Source organism: Labrus mixtus, chromosome 12 (genome assembly GCF_963584025.1).
Source record: "Labrus mixtus chromosome 12, fLabMix1.1, whole genome shotgun sequence".
Classification (NCBI taxonomy): Eukaryota; Metazoa; Chordata; class Actinopteri; order Labriformes; family Labridae; genus Labrus; species Labrus mixtus.
Window position 1 is genome coordinate 5,132,622 of NC_083623.1, and position 15,732 is coordinate 5,148,353.

The window sequence follows — 15,732 nt, forward strand, 5'->3', positions numbered from 1 at the left end:
TGCATACTGAAACGGCAGCATGCTCCACATCATCCCAACACACACACACACACACACACACACACACACACACACACACACACACACACACACACACACACACACACACACACACACACACACACACACACACACACACACACACACACACACACACACACACACACACACACACACACACACACACACACACACACACACACACACACACACACACACACACACACACACACACACACACACACACACACACACACACACACACACACACACACACACACACACACACACACACACACACACACACACACACACACACACACACACACACACACACACACACACACACACACACACACACACACACACACACACACACACACACACACACACACACACACACACACACACACACACACACAGAGCAGGATGATGAGTCAGATCGGACAGCAGCTGTTGCTCAAAGCACAAAAGGTGAAAGTGTGTGTTTTAATTAGCAACAAGTCTGTCATTAAAATAAAAAATTAAATGCTGCCACGGAAAGAATAGCATCAGTGGAGATCCAGGGCGTCCCCAGAATACAGTGTAATAAATAAAGTGTGTACATTTAGATTTCCAACAGCTGTTAGTGCCAGTGAAGATACAGTAGCAGCATATGTGTTCGCCACGCCCAAAGATACATATTTAAAATTCTGTTTTTGTACACCGTCCAAATATTTAATCACTTTGTGCTTTGGCAAAATGGCAGAAACTTTCGCGCTCATAAAGCCTTGAATAATTTACCTGAGCTGAAGTACAGCTCTGTCTACTCTACTTCTCGCTATATCGACTATGGAAGCTGAGTTCATCTGCTCTGATGCAGTGTCTATACATAACCCAGAAAGCATTGCTCGAGCGCTGCAGCCCCTGCCCCTCACAGCAGCACTTTTTTTGTCCTTGTACTCTAGCCCAAATGCAAGTGGATGAAATCAGCTCAAACACTGGATATTGTATCCTTGTCCATAGCCTCCTCTGTGCTCAGTTTTTGAGTGCCATTTTCCCTTTTCATCGCAGCCAGTTTGCAAAACAAGCTGGGGCGTTCATATCACTGTAATAGGCTGTAGCTCTCTTTCTTGCCACCAACTACATGAAAGTACATGTCGAAATTAAAGTGTCAGGGGAACATCTGATTCTGTGGCTGCACCCCTGAGGCACAGAAATATCACTTACAACTGCAGGCATTTTTACACTACACTACCATGTCATAGAGATGAGGCTGAAAATGTGTGAACAAACCATCTAAAGTATGGGGCTTGTGGTGGATCTGAAACCTGAGTTTTGATGCTCAATTTCACAAACACAATGTAGTACATCATGTGACTAATACCTGTTCCACTATGTCAGCAGATCCCACAGTTCTTCCAGTAATACAGTAATTAAACATCCTTTCGATCAGTGGTTCTCCCTTTGGCAGATGGAAATATTATCAAAGAGAAAGCCATTCAAAGTGATACTGTAACATGAAAGTTCCAAATCTGTGACGTGTGTAGATTCATCATCAGCCTTACATACCTGGAAGTACCCTCACCAAAGTTGGCATGCTTAAACTGTCACAGTAAAAGACAGCCAGGGTAATTCCACCAGATTTATACAGAATTCTCTGATATAATCATGAGGGAAAGTTCAGTTTCTGTTTCCTCTCTTGTTCCCTAATCATTGGAAATGTCCCTTTTCTGTTACACTGCCTCTCTGTCAAAGGGTTATTCAAATGAAGTTTGAATCAATGATGTTCATTTGATTTCAAATCTATTAAAGAGCCAGCGCTTACTCAAGTCAGGCATTGTCTGACCTGCTGTTGACCTCGGTCAGAGAGAGGGGAAAAGCAAAAAGGTCACCTATTAACCCCTTCAGTTTGACTAACAACAAGGGTTCCATCAGCAGCCCTGTGTTGGATTGACAAGGCAAGATAAAACGGTGATGATGCAATTTGAAAAAGAACAAATACTCCCTAATTGAAGAGATTTCTTGATAGGAAAACATTGCTGGTTGTTTCATAATATTCCATTATGGGTAAAATCCAGCTAAGCAATCTGTTTCAAGCTGGTAGAACAAAACATGTTGCATGCAGAGGTAAAGTAATTTATTGTGCCGATACGGTCTAGTATCCAGGATCAGGCCAATCCACCTTGTTTTTCCCTCAGATTATCATCTAGCGTTTTGCATAATTAACCCCCACGTCTCCTGTCTACAAAGCCTTTGAGGGAGCGAGTTAAAGCTCGGGCTATTAACCATGTGTAGTTCTCCAGAGAGCCTTTGATTCCGAGCACACAAACAGATTTAACTGATTGCAGGACTGTGGCGGTCGCTCACAACAAGCAGTTTATCCTCCACAGAGTGGCCCCCTGCAGCCTGCCCTCTGCAACATCCCAAACACAAAACTCACCCACTGAGACCGGGGAAACAGGCCAGATCCCTGCATGACCGGATCAGATTGTGGCTGGATGAGAGGCCAAGATCACAGAACTTTATCCTCTAATAACTTGACTAAATAACACCAGGTCACTGGAGGTTAAGGGAGGACTGTGAGATGGTTTTGAGAGGTCAACAAAGTTTGGCTTTACTGAGGAGAAGAGGAAGAAAATATAAAAAAGGAGGGTCAACATAGAAGCATTAAAACCTCAAGATTTATCGTCCAAATTAGGCTTTCCATGTCTGATGATGTCATGTTCTTATGCTTAAGAAAACTAGGTGCTACTTTGATTTATTTAGGATCTCAGCAAAGCAAAGACAGAATTTACAACAGCACTGCTGTAAGACCTTAAGAATCAAATGCCAAGCCACAGTATTAACAAGACATAAATATGACATTTGTATCTATTAGTGCTGCCTAAAATCATACATACCAACTTCTTTTACAACGGTGCCATCCTTAAATATGATATCCTCCAATACTTTAAAATCACCCTTTGTAAGTACAACTTATGATGCCATTACTAAGACAATTACAAGCTGCTAAAACGTAGATTAATTGAAGTATCACTAACTCTTCCAAGACCTTGGTGCTGCATAAAATAATGAAACCTTGAATTATAATGAAAGCTGTAAAATGCAGTATCCTGAATCAAGTCAAGTACAAGTCAAAGAAGCGATTCAAAGCTTTAATATTTATCAACAGCATCAAAGCAGCGCTAACTGAAGCCAGGCCCACACCAGAAAGACTTTTAGAGTCATAATAGATGATGAATATATGCGAGACCCACACATGACGACAGATAATGATAGATTTAACGCTTTTGTTCCTTTAGTATGTGGAGACCAAAACAACACACAACACATGAAGAGATTTCATTCACAAACAACCAGACTCCTGGTTGGCCATTGTTTATGACAACTTTTTACTGAGAATTCAAGGAGAGAAAGAAACGGAAAACACACACTTCAATGTGAGACTTCAATTCAATCATCATTTAAATCTCAAATTTAAATCTCCCAGCTACGGTCGCAACCTTCCCAGTTTCACGGTCTAAATTAGTGACACGCCTGCTGCACACAAGATGATGATTTTCCATTGATATGTATGGTCTAGGTCTTTACTCGGTCTCAGAGCACTCTGGTCTCTGGTATGTCTTGGTTTGGTTAGTGTGGTCTTGACTACCACACAACTCACATCACAGAAAAATCTCTTTAAAACAATAATAAAGTCATGACTTGGCTTACTTTTGTTGGAAGGGGCGATTGGGACCCAAAAACAGTGTTATTATCTCGTAGTGTGTACCACACTTTAGTCAAAGCAATCAAATGTTTTTCCACCATTGCCTTGTATTTAGTTTTCATATCAGTCTCATCCCACTGCAGCTTTCTGCTTATACTCAAACAGATGTATCATTTAATTCAATCAAACATTGGTATTTGCTCTCAGCTGAGCTTAAAACTAGCTAAGACTTTTATTCTTTTAAGGATATTGAGCCAGCAATCGTGTCGACACTAATGCGACAGTGATTCAGAGTTTTAACTGTAATGAATAGTAATTTCATAGTCGATGAATGTGTTTGTATTTATTTGTTGATGTGTGTTTTGAAGATGTTTCTAAATGTAAGAATAATAGATGTTGTGTAATGGGGTTGCATTTAAATGAATCTTGTTTTAGTGTCTGCTGATTGTTCTGTGAGTGCCTGCCAAGGGAGTATACATGGAAATGAGCTCATAGCTAAAAATGGAATAAATCTTCTTATTTGAGATCATTTCTAATGGCGTTGTGCTTGTTAAATAAAGACTGTTTTAAAACATTGCATATAATAAGTTGCAGTAATGCAATGGAGTATGACCTCTGTGCAGGTTCAACATGTTAGAACTGATTGATAATAATATTAATAATAAGGTGTATCGTGGTTTATTTTTGTCTGGAAGTTTGGACTTTGAAGCTCCTCTCTGATGGAAGCAGGTAATCTAGGACAGTATGTTTAGAGTTCTCTGGAGACAAACGCCAACCGAGTGTCTAAAATGTTCTACATCAGCATGTCTAATTATCTCCTATCAAAGCAGAGAAGAGCTGCAGATTTCATGTAGTAAAAATATGAACTAACAACCAAAGCTCCGACGCTCCAGTCAACAGTGGGATCAAGGATACAGGCAAATGAAAACTCACCTCAGCTGACATTTCTGCTGTTTAAATCGTACCACGTATAATTTCCTACAATGTTTGATCAATATTGATGTGAACATGTTTGTCAGAACTGTACTCTTCGTTGCTTTGTTGATTTATTCAAATGGCATCTGCCCAATTAAAAACAGAGGAATGGATATATCAGATGGAAAAGAAGACAAAGCAGGCTGATGATGACATCTTACAGGAATCTAATGTGGCTTGATATTTAAAACTAGGCCTAAAATCATAATATTCCCCCCAAAACGAATCCCCGCCATTTAATCCAAACACATTACATCCATAACGATCCACAGAAAAAAATACTCAGCTATTCCACTGAACTTTCATGAAGCCCTATAACAGCCAATGAGAGCCTTTGTTTAAAGGAGGTGCCCCCCCCTCCTATTTGTTCTGACGTCCAATTGCGTTGACTGTCAATGAATGAAAATTCTCAACAGACAGAGATCAGATGTCTGATGAAGGGCGAGGGCCCGAAACTTAACTTACATGTGGTGATTATTCCCATTAAGATTTAATGGGAGCAGCTTCTGGTGTAGTCTTTCTCTGCCTTTGGATTTTTTTTGTCCAGCACCCAGTACTCAACTTTTCAGATGTGCGTGCTGTTTGACATTTTTGTATGAAAATCCTCAAAACACAGATATGCTGATTCTATCAATACTCCAGGATGCTTTCTTCAAACCCATTAAGGGGATTGATTTGAAGTATGAGTGGTTTTCCAGAACTGCATTAAAAGTAATATTAAGGTGATATTTATACCAAGATATGCTTTGAGCCTGAGCCATGAATTATTTGGAGAAAACAAACAAATCTATTTAATATCAGGAATTAAACAACCAATTCAAATAATCTTCTCTATTTTATCTTTACTGTACTTTACAATAATCACTGTATTGTGTGTTGTTTTGGTGTTATATTGGCCATAAAAAAATGTATCTGGCTGCACACTTGTTTTCTTGTACTTAAAAGTGCTAACCCCCCCTTCCTATGTTCTGAATGTGTTCCTTAGTTGCTTCATTAGGCTACAGGGTGTTGGCAGACTTGTGCATTTGTTTTACTGTCAGGAAATATTGCACCGTCATGGACCATTTCTGCACCACTGTGAGTTTACTGTGAGCAAACAGAGATGAAGACGTGTCTCGTTTATCCTCTCTGTGACAAACTGCAGCCTCACAATCTGAACAGCTGACACACAGGAAGGAGGTCTGTATAAAGGGCAGTGTCAGAGAACATGGAAGTCCTAACAGTAAGCACCAACTATTTCACATACTGTATATACTGACATTGTTTTCTTGACACTAAAGATAGCACACAATAGCTATAGTATGAGTGGAATGTGGTAAGTCACGAAACGTTGAGAACAAAAAGGCCTTACTGGAACGTCCCATTACGGGAGTATTTCCATCAAACTGGCTTTGGTTCTTGTTTCTCTGCACGATGTGTCAAATACAAGGGACACTCCACATACACCCACTCAGACATGCGCACACACACAAAGGTTCTTCCCCCGCCGACACAAACTCGTCCCTGTAACGCCTCTATGACATTCATATTGAAGGCCAAATGTCACATGGGCGTTAATATCGCGTCCTGAAATGGCAGTATAGGGCTTACCAGCTGATGTCACATTTCAAATTTCAGGTCAAGGAAAATGTTTGGGTTTTTTTGCACTACCCGGAAACTGACTACAGTATTCTGCCTCTGAACCAATTTATTTGTTTTCCAAAAACTCCAAACGCTTCCTAATTAGTCTGCAAATACGGGAGCAAACGTCCATGTTTGTGGAGAAGAGGTACCAGTGACCAGTGTTTATTTTTACAAATACGACTGATTTAGTTTTAAAAAGAAAAAACACAGCTTTGATTCTCCTCTGCCAACTCAGCTGTCAGATTCTGACATTGACACCTTTTAAGGAATCGGCAGGTGAATCTGAAGAAAAAAGTGTTTATTTTAAAGTTTAAAGCGCTATTGAACCTGTTTATAAGTTTACTATTCAGAGTTAAAAAAAGAAACAAGTCTGAGTCGTTTATTGACCTAAATCTTACTTTGTGTGATGATGCTGGAGCACATTTTTGTGCCACTTTTTTTTTTCCCGTCTGATGCCAGTGGTACTTTTTTTTTCACATTTAAATGAACCTAATGTTTTCCATTATGAAAAATAGCCCACAGCCTGACAATCTGCTCACTTAATAAACACAGACAGAGCTTAGTTAACACATCCAAAGAATCGTCAAAACTGTTTTGTCTTTCTTTTTTTAAGGGGCCGGCATTATGTTGACTTTTCTCCCAGAAAGCTCTTTGTTATTGTTTTTTAAGTGACACAGTTCAGAGTTGAAATTCTAACATAAATAGAGGGGAAAAAGGGAAGGAGGACATTTGGGATTTTAAGGGGCTCTGTCCCAGAATGTGATGTGAATGAAGGGAATCTATGTCATAAATAAACTGTTAAAATAACAAAATAAAAGACTCAGATGACGGTCTACTTACTTTCCTGCTCACTTCTTTATAACTCTAATTAAATGGGTTATGGCTTAGTTTTACTACCACTCAGTACAAATCCTGCATTTCAACTTGAACTCTCATGCTGAGCTAAAATTGTGTATTTTATCTGCGCTGTATATTAGATGTCTGTGATACATCCTATGTGATGACAGCCAGTTGACAGGAGGATGCAACATATCGGCAAACTGTAATTTGTAAACAGTACAGCCCCTCCTTGATGCGATGTGTTTAATGCCACGTCCTTGTGCTTGACAGCGTGACAGCTGGCTTTCTTAACCTTTCAGCGGCAGGTCAGGTGATGGCATCTGAAGGTCAGAAACGACTTTCAAACCACGCCGTCTTCAATACTAAACACATGCAATGATCTTTTACGGTTTCAGTGCAGCGATTGCACATGCGCATGCTCAATACAGTATCATGATGTGATATGAGACTTGACAGTGTAGGGCTTTATGCTGGGCACATATGATCCTATAAAGTTCAAGCTTGTCTTCTCAAGGTTTGACTCTGTGTAACTGCCAACTGATGGGACAGTAATACGATTTCAAAGGCGATCTTTAGAACATTATTATCTCTTTTTAAGTCTGAATAGCTCTAAACACAACACATATTCGTCCTAAATAATATTTCCTAATCAATAATGAGTAAGTCACTCAAATCCATCATAGTGAAAGTACATTTTGTGCATATTGACCACAGCCCTAAGGGATACCTGACCCTTTCATATCAGCTCTAGGCCACAATTACCTGCACACATACCCACAATGCAAGGCCAATATCAGTCCTTCTGTATGTCTTTACATCAGCCATAGGTGTTGTTCAACAGTCTTTTTTTTGCAATGAGATATGTAGGGGTTTCATTAAATCTTCGTTCAGGTTATGGGAGAGGGGGAAATGTATCATGTCGTGTGTGACTTGTAAGCTGCTACTGCATGCTTTGAATTTCCCACAGGATCAATAAAGTACCTATCCATCTATACCCTGAAGCAAATGGGAACATGTCACCTGGACTAAATTGTGAAAACTCCCTTTTCAAGGAAGACTACAGATATTTCTGTCATCTCCATCTAAATGTGGTTAAAGATTTTCCAGTACAAGCCATCTATATGAACACAGGGCTGGGATGATAACACCTCCAATAAAGCAGCAGCCTCACTGCACAGAGCTCCAGCAGACACCTGAAACCACCTCTGAAAGACTTGTTTAGCCACACACGCGGTGCGGTGACATAACGCAACAATAGCTGACATGCTACCTGTTGGTATTTTCCACCCTGCTGCAGGTCAAATTAGAAACCCCCTAATGTGACAGGGCAAATATTTCAAAGCAAGTGTGAAACCCCAGGTTCACCCAAATACCTTTCAGGTATAGGAACCGTGCTGCACACATTCATATAGGTCATATTAAGAACAGTAAGGGGCTAAATTTTGGGTTTTATTCCTCCCTTCTTTAATCCCCAGTGTTCCCACAGTGTTCCCACAGGTGTAAATGACCACCACAACTGGTTTTGCCCCAGTCCCGTATTGACTGAAGCTCGTAAAACAGGTCTAATCAGCCGGGAGGAAGGGGGATAATCCTGCATGCATTCTTTCGCGCCCCCCCCCCCCCCCCCCCCCCAAAAAAAACTCACTGCTGTTCGATTACGTGGAAAGAAGATCGCCACGCAAAACTCCGTTTGAAAAGCTGCCAAATCAATGTGTCAGATGCGAGTAGCTCTCACCACAGATCTTCATCTTACGAATACGAGACGTTTTGCCAATTTCAGCAACGATACGTTTTTACTGTGCTAAGGCTTGATCTAATAATTCACAGGTTGAACACCTATATGTTGGCACCTTTCTGCGTTGGAGCTGACTTTCGAGTTAACACGCGAACATTTTGTAAAAGTTGAATTTTCCATACATTTAGTGCTCCTTTGTGTTTTGTATGTAGGCCGAATTGTTAATTGGATGTGAAACATTGTGGTGTGTTGTAAAGTTAGGGTCTACCATGAATATCCAGCACACTATTCAAAGTCGAAATCAAACTTGTGAGTTTTTTCGGCGGAGTTTGGCGTAGAACGAACAGCGCGCCTTACCTCTTTGACTTTAGCCCGTCTCTCCCGGGTCTCGGGGTCCAGAGGTTCGTGCCCGGTCGCCCCCGGTGGGCGGTGATACTCAACGAAAGGTAAATTATTGCCATCCTTCCCACCTCGACCTATAATCTCCTTGGGAACTTTCTCCTTCTCCTTCAAAATGTCCTGCTTGATCTCGTCGGGACGTTTCTGTAGAGTATCCTTCGCCTCGATGAGAGCCTTTTCGTGGTCTTTCCTGATTTTGGCCAGGACCTTCTCGTCGTTTCCAGCCGAACCCGGGTCCCCGCTGTCCTGCTGCCCGGTGCGGGTGTTGGTCTCCACCGCGGAGGAATGAAAGAAAACTCCGTGAAGCAGCTTTGACGAGTCCGGTAAGAAGAAAATGGCCCCGAAACAGAGGGTTATAAAGGCGCTAAACACTAATAACAAAATGAATTTCTCAGTCAACCTGAACGAGGTCGGGCTGGCTGACTTCCTATTCGGGGTCGCGGTGAAAGGTAGAAGAGTTGCAACTGGCATTTTCCCCCTCTTGCTTCAACAACTACCCCCAAAAAAAAAAAAATTCAAAACGCTCGAAGTAACTCGTCGGGGCTCACTTCCTGCTAATTCCGTTCTAGGAATCCATGTCCAGTTGATGTGAAGCGTGTCAAATGTAAAGTACAAGCGGTAAAATCGCCGGTAAAAAGTTGAGGAGTGAGGTGGCTTCCCATACCGGAGACTCTCTGCAGACAGATCAGAGTCTAACGGCTAACACACAGGAAGCAGCGGCAGAGAGGCGTGACTGACAGCCGCGATGAGCTAATCACCTTCTGCCCTGTGACTGGTTGGAACGTGGGGGGCGTGGCCTTCCAGAGGCAGGGTATAAAAGCGTTGACAGCCGCTTTCGAGAAGTCACTGCCTCCTAACCGTGCAACAGTGAAGAAGAGGACTAAAGCTAGACTGTGTTAGGACTACGCGTTGAGCAATGTATACTGCATTATGTATATATATCATAATATACACTGTGTATATATAACACTTGGTACATTTTTGCACTAAAACTGTTTATTTACTCATCCAGTCACTGCACAATAATAACTGTACTCTTTCACTGCACTATAACTTCACTTATTTGCACTATATCTATATATTTGTTTAACTAATCAGTCACTGCAAAATAATAACTGTATATATTATTTCAGTCACCACAACTGTCTATTTATTTATTATTATTATTATTATTATCATTCATTCACTGAACAGCAGTTGCTCTGGCCACTTTCTGTATATTTCTCTTTCATATCACCACAAATATATTTTTGTTGTTGTTTTTGTAAACGCTGCTGTCTAGGATTGCTGCTAACAAAGTTTTGTTGTGTCCTTGTATACAATGATAATAAAGATTCTATCTTTCTATATTGCTTATTCTATTTTATATTATATATCATGTTTTATATATTTCTGTTTCTGCTTTTGAGTTTGAGAGCAACTGTAATGTCTAAATTTCCCCCTGGGATTAATAAAGTATTTCATGTACATATATGCTATAACCAGGATCATAATGAGAAAATTATTGTAGTGGAGGACATTAGTAAGTAAGTAAAACTTTATTTAGCCTATATAGCACTTTTGAAACACTCAGTTATAAAGTGCTTCACAAATAAAAGCAATCAAACAAATCATACAGTGAGAAAAATGTACATAAATGAATCACAATGTCAAACATGGCAAAGTTAAGAAAACACACACACACACACATGAAAGAGTAGGCTCAATAAAGCGTTTAGGGGTAACATGAAGGCTTGTCTGTACAGAGTTTTTAATGTAGTGTCATAAACCACCTCACTATTTATCCCTTACAACATGCCTAACATCTGCTAATAAGCCCTCTAGACAAACTAAAGCCATGTGCTCCATTTCAAGCCAAAGTATTGGACCAATTAAAAATAGAAGATGCAATTAATATGTTTTGTTTTTGTACAGTAATCAATGACAACAACATGAAGCTCATGTACTTTGACTTTTTGTACACATCAAACATCTCAACTAATTTAACTTTTTCAGCACACAATGAAGTTATTTTCAAAAATAATTGTGCTTATTCCTTCATATCAAAAAACGGCTGACGTTTTACACTGGATTTGGGCTTCAGTACTTTATTTTTTAAGCATATTAACGACTGTAAAGCAAGTGGGGACACTTAGTTGGGTCTGTCGTGTTTCCCCCCATGCCATGACATTCCTCACTGGCTTACCTTCTGACCGTGTCATGTGGCCCTCTGTCCAGACTTCTTTTGTGTTCTGATCCCTTGTGATAACCCTCCGTTCTTGGCCTCAGCCCAAATATTAATTACCAAGCAGGTGATGTTGAAAAAGTTTCCACTAAGCTCTATTGTTGTGCAGAGTTATTGCTGCTGTTCTATTATTTATTACCAAGACTGGATAACTCTTGTACCGTATGACCTGTGCATTACTTATTTATAATTATGAATAAATGTTGGACTCACGAGCGGCTTCCTTACAATACACAGTTGACCACCGTTGGAAAAATCTAATCCTCAACCTCTGCATGGGGCTCATTTTTATTCATAGGCTTAAAATGGACCCAGCCCACATCATATAACCAGATGCAAACATGCATCAGTGCACACAAACACTTACTGACAAAATCCATACTCTGTTCTTCAATGTGCAAATGTGGATGGTCGATGGTGATCACTCCAATTGTCTCTGTCAGTGACTAATAATGGTTTAAGGAACCAGTCAGTTATACCCATGAAACATGCAATTTAGGCTTGAATGGAAAGCAAAATTATAGGAAGAGCTAAGACAAGAGTCTTATTACAGAGATGAGAAAAATCAATCTTGGACTTGTTCTATGCTATTACAGATACTGATGAGTGTGTGCTCCTGTTTTCAAGCTGAATAATTCATCTTCAGGGCGTGATTTGAATCTGAAAAGTTATTATACTGGTGAAATGTTGAACATTCACATTTCTATCACCACACATCACTGACCATATTCTTTTTGATAAACAGCTGCCAAATCACAGAACTGGCAGGAAGAAAAAACTGTTTGGATTAAAATCTTTCTCAGTTATATAATGCACCTCTCCCATGCTTCACCTGCTGCATGGGAGCTAGCTAGAGAGGTGGAAAGTCTAATCTGCGGATGACAGATGTGTGCTGCCATATTGAAATTCTAATTCTGGGATGACATCTCGTCTAAATGATGACACGCGTCCACATGATTACTTTCTCACTCTGTGATTCAAGCAGAAAATTAATTCTCAGATGGAATGTGTGGCATCTCAATATTGAGCTAAAAGAACCTGTGAGGCAAACGTTTTGACAACAGACATTCTTTTAATGTGACGTTTCATCATAGTTTGATTCTTGGATTTGTTTCAAACCTGAGTAGCTGTTGATAACACATGTATCAAAAGGAACACTATTTTCACCGTGGTGTTGTGGTTTTTGTAGGTGTAGAGGAAAATAATCCTTTGTTGCAAAGCAGGTAAAACATATAAGGCTAAGGCTCACCCGAAGGAAAAATCCTCTTTTTACCTTCACATTATTAGCTCTTAAATCCAACGCTACTCTGAAGTTATTTTAAGCCCCAAGAATTTTCTGTAAACTATCAAAAATGCAAATGTGACATGTAAGTTAGGTCTCATTAAGCAGCCTAAAAAAGTTGGATTTTAATCACTTAAATCTACGAAAAACTTGTTGGAAAAGCAGCAAAGTTTCCATTAAGAGCATTTATCAAAAGGGGTGTGGCACATTCCCTGACTCCACCCACAGAAATGACGCATGTGACCATCGGCATTGTTCAGCCCTTGACATTTTGTCTGAGTCATCTTGGTAAAAACCAGAGAATATATAAACATGGTTGTAGTCTCAGTGACATCACCCATTGTTTTTTGGGGGGGCTTTTTAAAGCCCAATGATGGTGGTCGCCATAATGGAAATGCTGACTCTGCCTAACTTTTGGTCAGTCTAGTAGCACATGAAGAAGTGGAGTTGAGGCAAGTTTAGCCTCACTGAAAACAGCTCAAATGTGCCAGCCTTGACCCATGCAGTTTTTACCACTAGAGACATTAGCTATTAAAACCAAAATCTTCTTTTTTCTTTCTTCTTTTTTATTTACCCGGTTGGAAACATTTTTACTTCTGCTAGAAAAACTGGCATTTTTACCTGGACTCTAATGGAGATTCCTTTGCCTTTGGAGCCAGCCTCAAGTGGACACTAGTGGAACTGCATGTTTTTTTTTTAGATTTCATTGGGTTAAGCAGGCAACATTAGCTGATATGCCCCAATTTGTTGCACAGCTACAAATGCAATGCTTAATGATGCCTTAGCTAGTGAGGTGTTATTACAAAGCTAAACTGTTTTTGGTGATCCTCAACATCTACTGGTGAATATAGACCATTATTGATAATATTTCCAATTTGTATAGATGCACACTATTATGTTCATCAAACCTTTGTTCACACAGAAAGATGGGTATTGTCCATTTGGGTTCCCAGTGGCTTTAATAACCCACAGGTTGTTAGAAAACCTGTCCATACCCACTTTTATGTGTCAATAACAAGCAGGAAAACCAACTTTTTTCTCATCATTACTTATAATGACAATGTGCCAACACATTAAGGTAAATACTTGACTGTGTCTAACGTCAACAGTCCTGCGTAATAAACATTATAATTATCAGTCACAGGTATTTAAGCAAACATCCATATAGAAAAAATGAGGATGTACTTGTTTACTTATGGTTGATTTCAAATTCATTAGGTGTGGCTGTTCACTGGAGATAACACATGCCACAGCACAAGATGTCATTCTGATGTTGCAATCTTTTGTACCAACTGTTTGTGGGTAAACTACACATTTTCAGTGTTATGTTACCTCCAGAATGTCCACTCCAGTGTACTTTCTGCCCTCTATCAATGATTTATGGTGTGTACATTGTACTTGTATCTATTGACTCGAACAAAAACCTAGAGACCCCCACACTTTAATTTGTACATTTGAGTAGATTGGAGAGCTATTACCAGACTTGAGGCAGAGTTTGGTACAAAGGCTGGAGGCTGAGAGCTGCTGTTCAATCTGGTTTCAGTCCAGTGAGGTGGTCCTTGCCAAGTCCACCATGCATGGTCTCCCCCCCTGGCATCCACACTTATTTTCTTAATGACGCCACACAAGTTGTGCCGTTACATAAGTATGAATCATGGAAGTTGGCGGAGTGATGTTGTGGTTTCCAGGTGACACAGAAAGGCTTCTTAAAATTTCAAGTCAGGGAATCAGAAATGGTGATAGAACAACTTAGGATATGAGAACTGAACTTTTTACTTTCTCTATATTCTGCTCCGTTTCCACATGAATGCTCACAGTGGGCCAAAAATGAAAATATCACTGAGTCCTATGTTTATTTGGTGGTTGACTAAAATATGGCTTTATTTACTTTTAAAATTGCCCTGATTTATGTCAAAGACTCTTATTTAAATCATAGCTGTGTAAAACTGAGGGGAGTGAAAATGATCCGGTTACAATATTTGCCCTCTTTTAATAAGTGATTCAGAATCCCAGGCTTGACTATTGGCCGCTACCAAGTACCCTTGTGGCAGTGCAACAAAGATAGATATATATTTGTACATTATGACAGCTATAAATTTCCTCGCATGGATGTGATAAATTTGCTATATTCTGATGGTCTGGTCTAATAAACTTGAGGAATCCCAGCCCCAGTGCAAACAAGCCAAGCTAACATTAGCAGCAGCTTTGCTCGTGGCCCCATCTAGTGTTGCCAAAGCACTGATTTTTAAAAATGTTAATATGGAACTGTGTTTATATGCGTTACATTGATGTTTTCTTTACATGAACTCTGTGAGGAGATTTATATACACTGTAAGATTTGCTTCATTGTCAACTGCCCAGCTCCTCCATTGCACATTTTGTACTTAAAAAAAATATATTTTTACATTTTTAAATGGTATATTATATATATTTGTAATTGCTTCGTATATTTCATTATTTAAGCTCTTTTTATTTTTGCTTTATTTCCTTTTTTTAACTGTTTTTTGCATCAATACACCAAGACAAATTCCTTGTATGTGTAAATGTACTTGGCAATAAAACCTGATTCTGATTCTTTTTGGGTCTTTTTTTCCTTTAGTGGATAGGACAGCCAAAGTGACACAGGAAATGTGGGGAAGAGGGTTGGAATGTCATGCAACCTCCAATGAACCAGCAACCATTACGTCAAGGACTTGGACTTTGAACATGGGGTGTCTGTTCTGCTGACTAAGCTAAACCAGCAGCACGGCTTGGATTATTTTAGCTTTTAAATTCAAAATGTCTGTAACGTGTGATGGTTAAACACTGGTGGCTAATATTTGCATTTTAAGGGCCGGGGCTGTAAAATTTTGCTTTTTGACTGGTGCACTGACTGACAAACGCTCCGATATTTGATTGTGTGTTTATTAGTCTGTAGCTGAGGACTTTCCTATACTGATATTGATGAATTGATTTTTTAAGAT

At 39.7% G+C, this 15,732-nt stretch overlaps 1 protein-coding gene across 1 annotated transcript in view; it reads right to left on the reverse strand.

Annotated features, from left to right (window-relative positions):
• Positions 1–9,953, reverse strand: part of man1a1 (mannosidase, alpha, class 1A, member 1) — a 156,172-nt gene extending 146,219 nt beyond the window's left edge. Inside the window, exon 1 of the mRNA XM_061051620.1 lies at positions 9,222–9,953. Coding sequence (XP_060907603.1) covers positions 9,222–9,734 — 513 coding nt within the window. The 5' untranslated portion in view covers positions 9,735–9,953. The remainder of the gene's footprint in view (positions 1–9,221) is intronic.
• Positions 9,954–15,732: the final 5,779 nt, after the last annotated feature.